The following is an 18,602-nucleotide window of genomic DNA, read 5'->3' on the forward strand; positions in this document are numbered from 1 at the left end:
TTACTGTAGTGATGATGCATAGTTCAGCTTTTTCTTGCTCTCCTATCTTTAATGACAATTTAGCAACATATGAACTCCAGTCCATACTCCCTCCTCTGAAGGATGGTGACACTTGGAAATCAGTACGACCAATGGAATATTTGCTAGTTCTTTGTTTTGTATTTTGTATGCTTCCTGGCATCTATGCTAGCTACATAGTGGTGACTGGAACTTGATTCTGATACAGAAGCCACATGCTACCTTACCCAGCAAAAGCCATATTTGTTTTTGTCTTTGTTTGGTGAGAAGGGGCCAGGAAGACTTCGTGAAGAGTCCATATTGCTCTTTCAGGACCCATCCAGAGGAAGAATCTCTTAGTTACAGCTGGTTCTTAAAAATGGCCAAGCCTTATAGTTTTACTTAAAACCTCTGCTCTTATAATTATGACTCCAAATGGTTATTAGAAGACAGGTTAATACTGTTATTTCTGACACCGTGTCTTTATTTACCACAGCTGAGCATGGGGAACGTGGGGACAATAACTTAATCTTAGCTCATCATCATCTTGCTTTCTCATTCATTCATTCATTCTAAAGACTTATACTGAACACCTACTAAGTGCCAGGTTTCTCCCTGCTTAACATTCTCTTCCATTCTCAACAATAGATGTTGGAATGAGGGACAGTCTGGGGGCTTGCCCCCCCCAAGACCAAGCTGAGGACTTCCAAGAAAAACACAACTGTGCTCTGCATGCTGCTCTGCCCATGCCAGCTTCCCACGTGTTTACTCCAGGAGTTAGTCCAAGCAGAGAAATATATAATTGGACCAAATATGTTCCTTCCCCTTTAAACTAAGGTCATTGGGGAGGTGTGTGGTGCGAACATGGTGATCAGCTTTCTGGTAGAAGATGTTCCTTGAGGAGTGGTAGGACCATCAGGAGTGCCCCAGAAAATATGGGAAGAAAATATCAACTGGGTCGCAGGAACCTGTCACGTTAAAGCAAAATAGCCGCATTCGCTTACGAGGAAAGAGTCCTTCATTGCCTTGACCATCTGATGGTTTAAATATATTTTATTTACAGCTAAAAAGGGACTCCCCTGGTGATGCAGTGGATAAGAATCCATCTGCCAATGTAGGGAACACGGGTTCAATCCCTGGTCCGGGAAGATCCCACGTGCAGCAGAGCAACTAAGCCAGTGCGCCACAACTACTGAGCCTGCGCTCTAGAGCCCGTGCGCCACAACTACTGAGCCCACAAGCCACAACTACTGAAGCCTGCGTACCTAGATCCTGTGCTCTGCAACAAGAGAACCCACCGCAGTGAGAAGCCCGTGCACTGCAATGAAGAGTAGCCCCTGCTCGCTGCAACTAGAGAAAGCCCGCGTGCAGCAACAAGGACCCAATGCAGCCAAAAATAAATAAATAAACAAATGAACATGTTTTTATAGCTAAAAAGGTGCTCTGAGACTCTCGGTCCTAGAGCTTGGAGCAAAATGAGAGGGAAATACTTTGGGAATGTTACATATAGGAAGGCCAAAGGCCAAAACAGTCACTGCCCCCTTAATCACTGGCTTGTTATTCTGCTTCGTTCCTCAAGGCTAAATATGGTCTCCCAGAGTAAAAACTTGTTGTGTTGTTGTAAATAACTTCAGGAATGTGTCCACAAGAGGAAATGGCAGCCAACAGGCAGTCCTAAGCCAAAGGTCTAAGAGATACTTTCTCACCTCAACTCACCCTGATCCTAGCCAACCACACTTATTCTAGGTAACACCTCATTTAACAATCAATCCCTTAGGGAGTGTTTAATTTGAATGAACCACATCAGAAGCAGATACAGGAATTTAACCAATCTCTTAACATCTGTCATGGCTGCTGATGGGTTCCAACTGTAGGTTCCAATTAACTTCTGATTCCATCTTCGTCCCCCTTTTATCAAGATATTCTCTTTCTTATTGGTTGTCTCCCCTAACTCAATATACAGTAGTTATACTGATGGCTACTGCTTGTTGAGTATTTACTAAGAGCGCTGTGACATGTGTTAACTCATTTCATTCTCACGTCAACCCTATGACCTTGGTACTGTCATTGTTTCCACGTCACAGATGAGGAAACTGAGGAAGAGTGAGTGTAAGGATGTTGCCCAAGGTCACACAGCTAGGACATGGGAAAGCTGGGATTTGAACTCAAGTAGTTCATACTCTTAACTAGACTCTGTACTGTCTCTCTATTTATACAAATGTGCTTGACTCTCTTATATTTAAGAACTATTTCACTCTGGAGCTTCCTTTTCCTTTAGATACTGCCCTAAGTCTTTTCTTTCTCTTAGAATTGAGTACATCTTCATTCCCTTACCTCTTAATCACCCCAAACCCACTGGCTTTACTTTCTCGTTTTCCACTGGAATTGCTTTTACCAAAGTTACCAATAGCTCTTTGGCTGCTAAACCCAACAGACACTTTTCATTACATTTTATTTAAACTTCCCTGGATGAAAACTCTCTCCTCCCTTGCCTTCTATGACACTATTTGCTCCTGTTTTCTTCTTTCCTCTCTTTCCTCCTTCGGCTCTGGCATGGGTGTTTCCAAGCCTCCAGATCTCAGCTTTCCTCTAGCCTCCCTCTACCCAAGCTCACTGGGTGATCTCTCCCACATACATGTCCTCACCTACCATTGATATCGTGGTGAATTCTACATCTCTGTCTATAGCCAGAATTTGTATTCTGGGTACCAGATCTCAAAAACCTCTTGTTGAATGGACATTATCTCTGGATGTCCCAGAAGCATCTCAGTTTTGAAATGTTTAGAACTGAACTCTTTATGGCTCCCCAAAACCCACTTCTACCCCACATTCCTTATCTCCTTGAATGGCACCTCTGTCCACCCGGTGGTCTAAACCAGCCACTTCTGAGTCATGCTAATTCTTCTCATTCACCTGTACACACAGTGGATTTTTTTTTTTTTTTTTTTTTTTGCAGTATGTGGGCCTCTTACTGTTGTGGCGTCTCCCGTTGCGGAGCACAGGCTCTGGACGCGCAGGCTCAGCAGCCATGGCTCACGGGCCCAGCCGCTCCGCGGCATGTGGGATCTTCCCGGACCGAGGCACGAACCCGTGTCCCCTGCATCGGCAGGCGGACTCTCAACCACTGCGCCACCAGGGAAGCCCTAGATCTATAAAGCCTGTTGATTCTACACCCCACAATCTCTTGGATCTGTTTCCTCTTTTCCCTTTCGACTGCCTCTTTGTTCCTCACCTGTATGACCATCCAGATGACCTGTGGACTGACCTCCCCACCGTAGCCTTGGCTCCCATTCCCTGCTGTCACGGTGCTCTTTCTGAAACCTGCATCAGATGACACGTGACTGAGGAAAAGCCCTGACGGCTCCTCACTGCTACAGGATTAAGTTCATATTTCTTAGCCTGGTCACGATCCAGACCTTGTCTCATCTCCAGCTCTGCCTCGCACCACTTCCCACCCCCTCACCTCTGGGGCTCCCTCTTGCACACTTTTTCCCTCTCTGTGCGTGGGCCCACCCCAGTCATCTTCCCACTTGCACTTCGCCAATTCCTTTTCTTCCTCAGGACTCAGCTCTGACTCTCCCCTCTCCACCCTCACGTCCCCACTTCATCTTTCTGTCCATCACCTATGCTTCTGCCATTGCATGTACCAGCTGTACCATTTCTTTGTCCCCTCCCTACAACGTGAGCCCCTTGAGATTAGGTAGCCTTGTCTTTTTTCTTTGTACACTTAAGTCTATCTCTTTGCTGACATATAGTAGAAACTCAAAAAATGTACCAAATGAATTAATGAAAGTAACCCAAAAGAATATATACCTAATGGAAGAATTTAATATAGCAGCAAGGGAACAGATTTATCATTCGGGGAGTTAAGCAGCCCCCTTAAAGTCTATGTATCCTTTAGCTCAGGCCATTTTTCCTCCACCTCCATACTAAGCCATCGTTTGAGATCAATATGGAGTCAGGGTACTCCATCCAACCCACAAGAAAGCACCAGAAGCACCAAGCTTCCTCAGATCCACCCAGCACCACATCCTCAGACATTTGCTAGTTGCAGCCCTTGGCCTTCTGAAATAGTTTTGGTAAAGCTCACAAAAAGGTACCCACAATATGTCTTAGTAAAAGATGCAATGTATCAATATATTCTGAAATCAATGTGCTTTGGGAGGGGTTCAGTAATGCTTCAGATATGGGATCAAATTGTTTCCTTTTTTGAAGTTAATATGGAATTACACATAACTGGGAGAGACATAGCTGGGGCACTCAGAGGTCTTTTTCATTGATACTCATTTGATGTCTTATTATTTTGTCATTGTTTTCAGACATCAATAGCTAAATATCCAGGAACAAAGTAAAATAGAAAATTGAGGTACTTATTCAAAGAATTATGGCAAGCCCTTCCCTCATCTACCATATTCTCACAACCACACCTAGATTTTGGCCTCCTCACTATATATTTACATACCCTTCGATAGCATGAGCTTTGAAGTCTGAGAAATTTGGTCTGAGTCTTAAGTCTGTCACTTACTAACTGTGCAACCTTAGGAAATTTACTTAACCTTTCTGGACCTCCATTTCTTCATCTGTAAAATGGGGAAGTATACGAGTACAGATGATTGGTCTGATGATTAAATAAGATAATATGTATAAAGACGGCACAGTATACGGAACACAGTAAGTCCCCAGTATATGCCAGTTTTAATATTCTTATGAGGTAAATAAACATTTTTGAGGTAGAGGATGGGAACTTTGGCTTATTCAGTTGTCTTCACACTTCATTTCCTTGTGGCCACGTCTCTGCTGTACATGCTTCCAGTTAGGAAAACAGTTCGCAACATGTCAACTCATTGGCTATTCAAACTTGGGGTGAATAGAGGACAAACATTATTTTGCCATTTAAAAGAAATTCAGAGAGGCTAGGGGGTGAGTGACCAAGATGGCAGAGTAGAAGGACCCTAAGCTCACCTCCTGTCGTGAGCACACCAAAATCACAATCTAAAGAATGACCATTGTTGAAAAAGACTGAAACCAGCTAGAAAAGATCCTCTACAGCTAAAGACATAAAGACGGAACCACAAGATAGGTAGGAGGGACAGACTAGAGATATAATCAAATCCCATACTCTTGGGTGGGTGACCCACAAACTGGAGAATAATTATGTTATAGAGAGGCTAAGGGATTGGTCCAAAGGCACACAGAGCTTGGACACAAACATAAGATTTTGGGTGTTCTCTCATCTCCAGTGCTGGGTCTTGGGTCTGTAGCATCTGACAGCGTCCAGTGATCATTCTTCATGGGTCTTGGAACAAGCAAAAGGGGCTTTCAGTGAGTCAAGCTTGGAGATGTGGCCTTGACTGAGTGAACAGGCTCAGCACCTAAAACTTCACCAGGTGACTCTGTTGGTGAATTAATGGCATTTCCAAAAAGAGCTCAACAAATGGGTAGGAAGACACTTTACCTGGTAAAACTTACTCACTTGTGCTCTTTTCTTTTTAGCAATAATTTGCCCTTCTGGGTGACTTAACTCAGCAACATTCTTTTCTTTGAGGAAATAATTTTTAAAAACATGGAGAAAAAAATCCCCTCTGCCATGTCATGCAGTGTTCCAAGGATTGTTTAATGTCTTTTTGAACCTCACAGTTCTTTAAGCATAGTGAGCCCTTGATAAAGGTTTATTAATTTGGTCTGTATAAATGAAGAAAGTGTTTTGTTCTAGTCAAACATACGTAGAGCTTTTTGCAGTGAAAAGATTTATGTAATTAAGTAGGTTCATAGTCAGCACACAATGCCTGCATTTCTCCAACGTTAGAAGATATCCCATTGTTTTGTAAATATATTTGAGATTGTCTTGGTCTTTCCAGTGTGTCTCCCGTTACTTCCATCCTGAATGGCCTGGACTTTGAAAAACAGGTATCGGCCAGGGTGAGTGCCAAAGGGGCCCTTAGTAACTGCACCCCTTCAGGGGAGAAAGAGCCGTGGCAATCACGCGGCTGTGTCTAGAGCAGGGATGATGTTTCACAGTTAGGGCAAGCCACAGGCTTTGGAGTCAGATGGAAACTTATTTCTCTATGTGAACTCAGCCTAGCTCATGAGCTGCCTGTTTTCTTTTCATAGTGGAAACAACCAAGTCTAGGCTGGGTTTTCTTAGCCTAATCCAATCATTTTTGATAACCCTGATAGTCCAGTTCTTTGTGTCCCCCCCCCCCCCCCCCCCGCAATTCCTATGTTAAATCCTAAAGTCTACTGTGATGGTATTAGGAGGTGGGGCCTTTGGGAGGTGCGTGGGTCACGAGGGTGGAGACCCCATGAATAAGATTAGTGTCCTTATAAAAGAGGCCCCAGAGAGCTCTCTAGCCCCTTCCACCATGTGAGGGCACAGTGAGAAGATGGCTGTATAGGAACCAGGAACGGGTTCTCACCAGTCACTGAGTCTGTCGGTGCTTTGATCTTAGACTTCCTGTCTCTAGAACAGTGAGAAATAAATTTCTGTTTTTTAGTCTATGGTATTTTGTTAGCCCAAGTGGACTTAGACAAACTCGAAGTTCAGTTTCCAAGTCAGGGCTGTCACCCACCTGGAGGGTTTTCTTCACCCTTCCTTCAGTCCTGGTCTTCCCGGTGCTGTTGGTTCCCCGGGGTGTGTCCCTTCCACCTTCCATTCAGCCCCTTTTCTGGAGTCTCCTCCCGGTCCTCCAGATGCATTTCTCTTTGCCAGTTCTGACTAGCACCCAGACTTTCCTTTCAGGCATCCCTTGCACCACAGGGTATAGAGAAGCATTCAGAACTTTTCCAGGCCCACAGGAGCCCCCAGAGAAACAGGGACTTTTGGTAGATGCACCCCTTTCCCCTAACTGCTTCCTCACATTTGTGAGATTATTTGCTTTTTTAAAAAAAATTTATTTATTTATTTATTTATCTTTGGCTGCTTTGGGTCCTCATTGCTGCGCTCGGGCTTTCTCTAGTTTCGGTGAGCAGGGGCTACTCTTCATTGCGGTGCACGGGCTTCTCATTGCGGTGGGTTCTCTTGTTGCGGAGCACAGGCTCTAGGCACGTGGGCTCAGTAGTTGTGGCACACGGGCTCAGTAGTTGTGGCACACCAGTTTAGTTGCTCTGCAGCATGTGGGATCTTCCTGGACCAGGGATTGAACCTGTGTCCCCTGCAATGGCAGGCAGATTCTTAACCACTGTGCCAACAGGGAAGTCCCGGTTATTTGCTTTTGAAAGGACAAGTGAAAACAAGGCACAAGGGACTTTTTCCCTCCAAGATCTCCCAAACGCTAAGTCTGGGGTTTCTTATAGCTGCCCAAAAAACACACCCCCAAATCTAATTAACCCTAGAGTTCTCATAGTGTGGTCCACAGACTCCGGTCCCCTATTTTGATTACAATACTAAGAGGTTATTTGCTTTTCACTGATGGTGCAAAAGCAATGGCTGTAAACCTGTGGTGCCAATCAAAGCCAATTATTCTAGTATTCTTCACCACCATGAACTCACAGAAAAAAAGAAAGAAAGAAAGAGAGAAAGAAAGAAAGAAGAAAACAATGCCATTGTTACTTAAGAATGCTCTTGATGAAGCAATGAAAAAGTTTAATTTTGACCTTAAGTACATATTATTGTAATATTTTGTGAGACAAAATGGGAAGATGCGTAAGGAACTTCAGCACAGCCAGGTACATTTAATGTTTTTCTCAAGAAAAGCACTGTGTGATCGTTTGAGTTGTTGAACTAGCTGTTTTTTAGTTGAACATCATTTTTACCTTCTGAAAGACTGGATAACAGATAAAACTATGGTTTTTCAGACTTGAGTATCTGGCAAACATTTTCTTGAAAAGTAATAAAGTGAGCCTGTCACTTCAAGGAAAACAACTGGCAGCATCTTTGCTAATGATAAAATCCAAACTTTCAAGCCCTGGATCCATCATTTACTAGTAAATTACTTAACTCTCTGACGTCTTACTTGAAAAATATGATGGCGATAATACTCCATAGGCAGATACATTAAGTAAGATAACATTATAAAGCATTTTGTACAGTGCCTGCTGTGTAAGTGTTCAATAAACATTGGCTTCTATTATAGCTACATCAAGTTAAAACAATCAGATTTCATTTTCATTTGTAATTTGACCAAATACATGAGTCAATTCCACCAAAAATGTTTAACCTGATCTCCAAGGAAATACTCTCTAAAAATTAGATTTATTCATAGTTCTTTAATAACAGGACAACTATGAAATGACAATAGACCTTAATAAAATAATGACAGGCATTGAGATATTGGGTTTTAAGCAAAAATTCTCATTTCTTTAGTTTTCCTCCAGGAAATAAATAGGACTAGTTGTGCGGTGGTGAAAAAATGCACAGAATAACACAAAATATTATACAAGTACCTCCCAAAGCTTACTAGTTAAAAGCGGTAGTTCAGCACCAATGCCAAGGTACACAAGGCCCTCTGTGTTCCTGCTACACTGAAAGCTACAGCCATTGAATGATGTCTTGATCATTATGCCATTAGTCTCACACTTCTCCTGTAAAGTCAGATGATTTTCCAAACTGAAGAACTTCTACCAAGGCTTTGGATAGGAATTAATGGGAATTCAGGTTATGTTACATTTGGGGGATAGGCAGGCCATGAAAAGCAGAGAAGGGAAAAAGAAGCCAAAATAGATGGATAATAGCAAGATAATGATCAAGAGATTTAAAAAAAGAAAAAAGGAAAGAAATGTACCAGAAAAGGTTGTGAAAAACTGTAGGAGCCTGTTAATGGGATGTCACGGGGCTCTTTAAGATATTTTTGCATTTTCCAAATAATTTTCTGTTTTCGGCAACGATTGTGACCCAGTCTTGTACATCAGCACAGTTCTTCTTTTTTTTTCTTTTTAATTTATCAATTAATTAATTCTTGGCTGCGTTGGGTCTTCATTGCTGTGTGCGGGCTTTCTCTAGTTGTGGCGAGCAGAGGCAACTCTTCGTTGCGGTGCGTGGGCTTCTTACGACAGTGGCTTCTCTTGTTGTGGAGCACGGGCTCTAGGCGCATGGGCTTCAGTAGTTGTGGCTCACAGGCTCAGTAGTTGTGGCTCGCGGGCTCTAGAGCACAGGCTCGGTAGTTGTGACGCACGGGCTTAGTTGCTCCACGGCATGTGAGATCTTCCCGGACCAGGGCTCGAACCCGTGTCCCCTGCCTTGGCAAGCGTATTCTTAACCACTGCGCCACCAGGGGAGTCCCCAACACAGTTCTTACATCTTGTTTGTGAACAACCATAGAACCCTTTTCAATCCTTTTGATCACCAGGCCCTATCCTGTGAGATATCTTATCTGTTCTTTGGAAGGCATTTCTCTATAAATAGCTACTGAGCTGCCTTCTTCATGAACAGAGAGGCAATAATTTTCACAACAACATTCAAAGGGCCAACTAGGTCCATCCTTGTCATTTTTCCCTCTGATCCAGACGGTACACTTTCTCCGAACATTTTTTCGACTCAGAGGGCAGTCAGTGCAATTATTTGTCCCCAATTAAAACTATTTTGCAAATGAGGAAGAAAAAGCAGCAGCTTGGAATGGGGAGGAGTTGTGTGGCTTGTTCTCCGTGAGAAGGCAGCAGCCACATGGCGTAAGAAGCGTCTGGTTAGGTTCATAGTTAACCTGAAAACCATCCTGGCAGAAGCAGCCTGTCAGTTCTGGTCCAGGAATTCCAACTGCTATTTCAGTTGTTACGGAAACTGACCACACTGCTTCCTAAAGAATTCATTATTCCAACAATATTTGTTGTTCTAGTCATTCTGGGGCATCTAAATGAGTGATGCAGACACAGGGATAGAGAAGCACAGCGGAGGAAGGCTGGAGATCAGAGAAGACCGCACAGAGACCTAAGAATTAAACCTGACCTTGGGGCATGATTAGTCAGGGGAGAAGACATTTCAGGTGAGAGGACTGGCAAAAGCAGAGGAAAGTTCAAGAGATAATAATGGTGCAGGTGAGGTTGGGGCTGAAGACTCCTGTGTGGGAAAAGGGGAAGACACGTTGAGGCCAGTAGGGAGAGAGCTTTGGAGGCCAGACTAAGGAGTTGGACCCTTCTGTGGGCAAAAGGGAACCAGGAGACTTTAAACCAGGATACTTTAGGAATATTAATATTATTATCTTAAGACTAACAGTGAAGATGTCAACCTAGGTTCTGGCTAATACTACAACCCCACCTGTCTTGGTAGCTGTCAGGACAATAATTTGAAAAATGAAAAATTCAGCCATCTTCTCATATAGACAAAACCACACTTACTTTACTGAAATCAGCTGACTGTGGTGGTTAAAGCTCATCATAACTGCTATGGGTGTGTCGACGACAGCCCGAGTATTTTTATGAGCTTCAAATTGACCTGCAATAATACAGCCTCAAAATACCATCCTGCCATCTGTCGAGAAAGTACAGTTGATCCTTGAACAATGCGGGGCTTAGGGGTGCGAACCCTCCCTGCAATTGAAAATCCATGTATGACTTATAGCCAGCTCTCTGAATACTTGGTTCCTGCTGATACATGGTTCTGAATCCGTGGATTTAACCAACCTGGACCGGGTAGTACTGTAGTATTTATTATTGAAAAAAATCAGCGTATAAGTGGACCCGTGCAGTTCAAACCCATGCTGTTCAAGGCTTAAGTATATTTAGAACTAAAGCCTTAATTTTCAAGCAGAATCCAGTAAATAGCCTAGAAGGAGAACCATCATTTTCCTTCTCATTGCAGTTGCTTTGTACATGGCCCAAACAGTAAGCTGAAATCCTTCTTTTCTAGAATAGTGACTGACTAACAAGTTGAAGTACAGGACAGTCTGGTTGATATAAAAAAAAAGAAAACCTTTATTCAGAGCGGCAGTTTTTAGTGTGGTCTGTGGACCCTGGAGGGTCTTAAGGTTTGTCTGGTGACAGACTTTTTTTTTTTCTTGGCCATACTGCATGGCATGTGGGATCTTAGTTCCCCAACCAAGGATCAAACCTGCATCCCCTGCATCGGAAGCGTGGTATCTCAACCACTGGATCACCAGGGAAGTCTTGATGCCAGATTTTATATTGTGCTATTTCACCTTCTGAAGGGCACAGGGCTTAGTAACAGGTGAGCTGAGATCTTTAGGCCTGGCTAGATAGAAGCAATATTTGAAAATACACTCAAAATTCAAGTATGGTGTCAAACAATGGGTAAATCTGAAATAATATTATTCTTAGAGACAATAACAACCACCACAAAACATGCTGTACTATTTTAAAAAGCTTTTTTTTGGACCACATTATTAAAAACACAGATTGCTATGTGATAATAAAGCCTCATTCTTTGGATTCCTGAACTTCAAGTTTAAAGAGTTTCCCCTTTTCCTAATTTGGCCTCTAAGATAAAAGCTGGACAGAAAGTATAATTTATTGTGTATACTCTAGATGCCAAGATAATTGATTAAAATTTGTGCGGAAAGGGAAATATTCTTTGAAATTATGATGATGAGTTTCTTTTTGGTAAGGAGTAGACATAATGTACTTTTACTTTCTGAAAAGAATGTAAACTAAGTGAGGCAATTGTCCATCCAGTTCCCAAGGCTAAGGTCAACTAGAGACAAGCAGGTCAGAAACAGAGCTCAGTTGAGCTCAAGAATCCTCACTGCTTAGACACGCTGTTCACTTTGGCTAGACTTCGTCTTCCTCTCACCTGCCACTAATCCCTTCAGTCATCCATCTTGTCCTTTAGTTCCCTGCTTAAATGTCGCTTTCAGAGGGCCTTCCCTGATCACCCATTTTTACCCCAAACACTTCACCCTGCTTGTTCGCTGTTTCAGCTCATTTCCTTCCCAATGCTTTTCAAGGTTTGTGATAATAACCTGATTAGTTCTCCTTTTCCTCTAAGATGGAAACTCTCTGATCCCTGCTCACTGCCCAGCATGGGTCCAATATTCAGTAAGTAGTTGGTGGATGATTAAATGTGGGGGACCGTCTAGGGTGACAACCCACATAACTCAGTTGTGGGGTGAGGAAGGCCTGGAAATGGGGAACCACAGCCACGGACCCTGGTCTCCTCTCTGCCACCAGTTGTTTGAATGACCTGCTTCAAACCCCTTAAATTCTCTGTGACTCAGTTTCTTCATCTGACAATGAGGGAGGTTTACTGAAAGATTTCCAAGGAAGAATACTGACTTTAGGGTGCAAGATTCTAAGTATATCTGAGTATATTTCTAGGGTGCTGATAACCATTCTTTTTCCCACTCATTGAGGAGGTGTGGACCTTTTCATTATTTCTGAATATAAATAGGTATTTTCTGAAAAATGTACAGTATTGAGTGTATTAACTTTTCTATAGACTTGACTAGCTAGAGGGAAAAGCACTAAGTTTTGGGAGGTGATCTGACGATATTTTGTCCTATTCTATGTAATTTTAACTGCTGTGCAACTAGTCCCATTTATTCCCAAGAGAAAAACTGGAAATCTGGTTCTCATACTAATAAGCTCTGTGACCTTGGACAAGTTGCTTAACCTTCTGAGGCTCGCTTTTCTTGTCTGTGTAATAGATATATAATAGGGATAGACTGCCAACCTATAAGACTGTGAAAGGATTAAACGAGATAACTTGGAACATAATAGGTGCTCAGAAAATGCTGGTTAACCCGAAATGAATTTTGTCCCACAATTTATTTCCCAATGAGTTTCTTTGCACTAGGGCATAAAACAAACAAGATTGTTTTTGTTGCTAGCTGTATGGAATGCAGGGTATGGTTATTAAGGTATACTTGAATATGTGGTTACTGACATATTTAGTTTAGGGAGGAGCAGGTCATTGTTCAAACAGAAAAGGTGTTAGATTTTAATAGACATAGGCATCCTTTTACCCGTGGGATTATAATGCATTTTATTATCATAGAGCTAAACTCAGGAGTTTGATATTCCTTAGAGTCCTGCTTTGTCTATGCTGAAAAGATACAAAGCCAAAGTAATATAAAACTGTATAAATGAAAGGAATGATCTGGAAGCCTCGGGGGTGTAATCTTGACTAAAAAAGGGCCAAGACTTCAAAACAGGTTGAGAAATGAGTAGTCTTTTTTCCTTACCACATGGTTATTATTAGCAATTACAGTTGAAAATTTGAGGGCTGTTACTCACCAATCAGGAAAATAATTTTACACTTTCTCAAATCTTCCGTGAAACCTTTAAAATAAGAATAATTTAAGTTATACAGAAAGAAAAACTGTATTGAAACCCTGGTTTTATACTATATAGTATATAGTATTATATAGTATAGTATAATATATACTATTACATTATGTATTATAATATACAGTATTCTATATAATATATAGAGAATAGATAGGATAGAGATAAAACAAAAGTCATGAAGGTGGGGAGTGAGAACTGAATCTTGGGAACCACTGCTTTAAGGCAAAGGAATGATTAGGGATTTTTGGCAAAGTGTGAAACTCTGCAGAGTTTGAGGAGCCCTAAAAGATTTCCAGTTGTCACGTGATGTAGTAGGTAGTCATGAAATGGTTCACTTATATACACAATGCTACATTTTTGCAGGAATCCACTATTAGTTGAGTGAAAGGCCCAACTCTACCAGAGAGAGATAGAGACAGAGAGCGACAGAGAGAGAGAGAAGAGAGAGAGAGAGAGAGAGGGAATAGGGCATGAAGAATTGAGTTGGGGTAGAAGAAGAAGGAGATAAGGCAAAAGAGCTGGAAACAGAGGAAAGAGGTGAATTTGGGGGTCTTTGGAACCATTTGGTTTTCACATGAAAGGATTTTTTGTTATCGTTCTCTGAAATCAAACAGATGCTTCAGTCTCTTTACAGAATAGCCCATGCTGACTGGAAAAATCGAGTATTATCTGGAGCTTTCTGTTAAAGGCAGATAGATTGATGCTTTTAACACATGGAGCCAAACGGTCATCTCATGTTCTCCATACTTCGTTTACTTTTTTCTTCTAGTTTACTTTTATGAAGCTGAGCAACATTTAATGTATTTGCAATCTAGGAAGGTGGTTATTATTGTTAGTATTAGTATGGTTATCTTATTCCAGTTTAAAAAAATAGTTATTTTTTAAAAATGACTAGTTATTTTTAAAAATTAATGATGGTACATTCATAAAATGATAGTACATTCATACAATGTGGTCATTACAAATTAAGTTTATAGAGAGTTTTCAATGACATGGGAACATGCTTATGTTATGATAGGTACAAAATATTGGAGATAATGTTTGTACGTACACATGTATTCTCAACTAGGTAAAAATAGGTATATAGACAGTACACTGCAATAAAATAAACCAGAATGTTACCCATGATTATTCAGAGGTCATAAGGTCTTAGATGGCTCTTATTTTCTACCTTAAAAAAATTTCCATATGAATGTGTGTTAATTTTATAACCAGGAAAAGAGGAAACGTTATTCAGCAATCAATCAATCCCCATCCAGTTGGGGCTGAGTTGATTATTTGCACTTGCTTCATGTTTATGTGCCTTTTCCTCATGAGTCACCATTATGTCATTTGGTGACTGCAATTTTTACATCCTGCTCTTGCCATTATCATCAAATGACACTTTATCTACTATCCCATGCTCATGGAGCAGCAGGATTAGAGCTGGGGTTATTTAGAAAGCCAATTCACTTACTTGTATATGCTCCCAGTCAATGTAAATATATTTCCACGGACCATAATTATAACAACAGTTATCACAGAGTGGAAATGATAGCAGGTATTTTTTTTCTAGGGCAATCATGAAACTTATCTTTTTCTGGACAAACTCAAATTCACATAATTTTATCTATTTTCAGTTCCATGTGTAGCTAATTATGGTTGGATTTTTTTAGTTTTGGCAAGACTTTTAACATGACAAAATTATGAAGCAGCATAATTTAGGTGTTTCTTAAGTTGCATCCCAATGGTACACTGCAGAGTAGTAACCACGATGCAGGAAAAAGACTTTTGTGTTCCAATAAAATTTGAAGAATGGTGAATTAAAGATAGCCAGCTCTCTTTCCTACAGGACATGTGGGAGTCTTGCTGTGCTCTTATATATGTGAATCTTCCAAAGGGGATTGGGTATTGTGTTTTCCAAACATTTTAACCAGAGCATCCTCTCTTCACTGAGCGTCTTGGGGCTCATGTTCTCTGGGCAGTGAGGAAATGCATCTCTTAGTAAGGCGTCCCTTTGATTCTTTACGTGGACCAAAAGGGGAGAGATCCAAAGAGTCCCAATCTTAATCATGTTCCCTGGCTAAGGGAAAAGTACAAGCTGTTGGTAGATTGTTATCTCTTAGTGGTGTTTAATAAAAAAAGACATGCTCAGAGCTACTAAAATGACAACTTTGGTCTGATCAGTAAAGAAAGCTCACCTCCTATGGTGTCTTCTTCAAACACATTTAACTGGTCATCACCCTGTTTATAAAAAATGAAAATATTAGATGATAATACTAACAGGCATTGTACTAAACTTCTTGCCAGCATTAACATACTTAACCTTCCAAACGACTCTGTGAAGGAGGTACCATTATTACCCAGCTTTTACAGATGAAAACCATACTGAGTTCAAGAAGTTAGTTGCCCAAGGCCACATAGTCGTGAGGGACAAAGCCCAGATTTAAACCTGGGCTGTCTGTCCCCAGAGTTCATGCTCTTTGTAACAGGTGCAATATCCTGCCTTTTTCCTTGGTGCATAACTCTCTGTGGTCAGAAAAGCTGACGTAAAGAAGACAAAACTGACAGAAGTACTTGAAGCTCACTGATAGGAGGAGTACAGCTATTTTACAAACAACTCCATGATTTACAGCTGGACTTGGCAAACTTTCTGCAAAGGGCCAGATAGTAAACATTTTCAGCATTGTGAGCCACATGGTCTCACTACTTAACCAACAGCCTCAGTTTGCCAATCCCTGAACGAAAGCATGAGATAAGGGAAGTTGGAATGACCAGCTTTGATTGATGCCTGCCTTTTAAATTTCCATTTTATTTTTTAATCAAACAGCTCCTCCCTTTTCCTTACAGAAAAACCTATGATGGTTGGGAAAAAAATCCAGAAAGGAAATCTGTAAAAAGGCATTGGTGAGATTTCTCACTCCCACCTATGTCTCTATCCATCCCATTTTCTCACTCCCTCATCCCTTAGAGATAACCACTCATAAAAGTTTTTTGGGGGGTATCTTTCCAGATACACAAAAACTGACTTCTAGATATCTATGGATACACTTGAGTATAACTATATGATCTTATTACCTCCATTACACAGAAAGAAGCAAACATATTATGTATGCATATGTGTCTATAATATACATACTAATCTGATAATACTGTTCTTCCCTTTGCTTTTTCACTAATCAATATATCCAGGAGAACCTTCTGTACCTGTACAGATGTTCTTGGGTTATACAGTATTCCACTGTATGGAAGGTACCATAGTTGTTATTGTTTTTAACTAGTTCTTTATTGATGGACCATTGAGTTGTTCGCAATCTTGGACTATTTTTGAAAAAGTAGCACAATGAATAAACTCATATAAATGTCATTTCACACATATATACCTGTAGGATAAATTCCCAGAGAGCGTGCTGTGCAGGCAAAGAATAAATGTATTTATAATTTTGATAGATGTTTCCAAACTGCTCCCCCTAGAGGCTGTGTAGTTTTTCAGGGACAGCCTCTGGCTCATGCTTTACTCCAGCCCCTTGCCTCTAATTTGCTTTGATACAGGAGTCAGTTAAATGAGGTTGCCTGGTTGTATTAATGCTCCCTTTAGGTAAATTGCCACAAAAGCACTTTGTTTGAAAACAGAGCCTTGCCATCCTTTTTTAGAACATACGCCTTCAGGGCAACTTTATTGCTTGTCTTCCTAGATTTGCCTGTGTATCCAGAGCTATTCCAGGTGAGGGAAGAGTATTCAATGGACTAGTTATTCAGGGACACATTTACATTAATTAACTCCTTTCCATGAATAGAAGAAAACAACCACTATTCCTCAGTGAGCCTCCGCCCACTACCCTTACTGAAATCATTGCATTTCACATTGTGCAGGGATCGTCTAATCCAACTCTACCACCCCTGCTCTCCCATTTTACAGATGAGGAAATTGGTAGTTGCAGAGGCCATGTGAGGGGCCCGTGGCCATATCATCATGTCCTTAGTGAGGCCAGGGTTGGGATGAGAACTGCATCTCCTACCACACAGTCTGGCTCCTAGAGATTTAGTCCCATCATCTTAGCTACCATAGTGGACCTGTTAGTGTCCTGCTGCTCAGCTGGCTGGTACACCCATCCCCCAGCTGCTGCTAAGAGCACACAGGAGTCTGGTCCCTCCCTCAAGCTGGGATGACTCTGGTATAAGTTGTTCCCCAGTGGTCCCCTTGAGATCAAGTTGAAGCTAATATCCAGCTGGCTTCTCCCCCTGCCCTATCCTGCGTCTCTCCCTGTCTCGCAAGAGCACACCCAATAACACACTTGCAAAGAATCCCCATCTTAGCCTCTGCTTCTAGGGAAGCCCACATGAGACAGGGACCTATTTGAAGCAATTAATATGTTTGCCTAAGATGCAGCTACATAGAAAGAGGCTCAGTAGCCTTTGCTGGAAAAGAATCGTTTAATCAGACTCTGCTTATTGCTTGTCAAACAGCTATTGAATATATTCAGGTAACGTAAAGAGGAAACCATGAGGTCTTTTCTCTCGATTTTTAATATTATTGTTGAATTATCAGACTTACACCCACCTTATAGACCAAACTGTAACAGATCTTTCTTGTACCTGGCTATCATGTCTTGGGAGTTTGATCAGGGTTAATCTGAATTCATAAAACAATGCACCAGGTTATAAAAGGGCCTTCCTGACCTTTATTTGGCTTCTTGAGTCTGACCTGCTTTTATCCACAGCTCTTATTCACAGTCTTCTGTTCTGTTTGCCCAAGTGCTTCAGATGATCCCCAGCTTCATTTCCATGAATGCATTGATAGTGAACAAGTTTCTGGAGCATAGATGCAACCGTCAAACACTCTCCATCAGGAAAGTGCTACACTGCACTCACTGACATGAAAACCCAGGTGAATGGGATGTTTGATTGCAGGGTGTTATTTTCCAGTGATGCCCAATAAACTTCACAATTGATCTTTTGTAGATAAAATTTATCTGACATCTAAACACACACACATACATGAAACAACCAGTGAAAGGCAAACACTTCTGGTTTTGGTGAAAAGATGTCATACAGCCTCCGGGGGCCCTAATTCTTTTTCTTTTCAAATGCTAGGTGTGTTCTGCATAAGAGGCATTAATTTCAGAATGTCAGTTATATAAGGTGCAAAATGTTAGATAAGCTTCTTGGAGAAATGGCTGATAAGGTGTTTATATCCAGTTCCACTGTAGCTGCATCTTCTGTGAGGCATTCTTGGAGAAAACACAACCCACCAACAACCCAGTTCCACCCTGGGTACCTGTGGGTGCCTCTGGGGGTTGCAGCCTTTTGCTTTGTTGCTGCTCTATCCACTAAGCCCTTTGTTGCCTGTAAGTCTGAATGCGGGGTTAGACTTTGTGGGTACAGTGAGACATAGAAGACTTTCTGCAGTGTAAAACTAGGCTTTCGGGGCATGAAGCGGCATACCAAGTATG

The 18,602-nt window shown here is 41.5% G+C and overlaps 1 protein-coding gene across 2 annotated transcripts in view; it reads right to left on the reverse strand.

The window, feature by feature from the left end:
- AK5 (adenylate kinase 5) overlaps positions 1-18,602 on the reverse strand; it is a 241,189-nt gene that overhangs the window by 52,130 nt on the left and 170,457 nt on the right. For both annotated transcript variants that reach the window (XM_029229922.1, XM_029229921.1), the window contains exons 9-10: positions 15,351-15,393; positions 13,117-13,161 (exon numbers count right to left, since the gene is read on the reverse strand). In XM_029229922.1, the coding sequence (XP_029085755.1) occupies positions 13,117-13,161; positions 15,351-15,393 (88 nt within the window). The remainder of the gene's footprint in view (positions 1-13,116; positions 13,162-15,350; positions 15,394-18,602) is intronic.

This window comes from Monodon monoceros, unplaced genomic scaffold, assembly GCF_005190385.1.
Source record: "Monodon monoceros isolate NGI ecotype Baffin Bay Population unplaced genomic scaffold, NGI_Narwhal_1 Super_Scaffold_18, whole genome shotgun sequence".
Taxonomy (NCBI): domain Eukaryota; kingdom Metazoa; phylum Chordata; class Mammalia; order Artiodactyla; family Monodontidae; genus Monodon; species Monodon monoceros.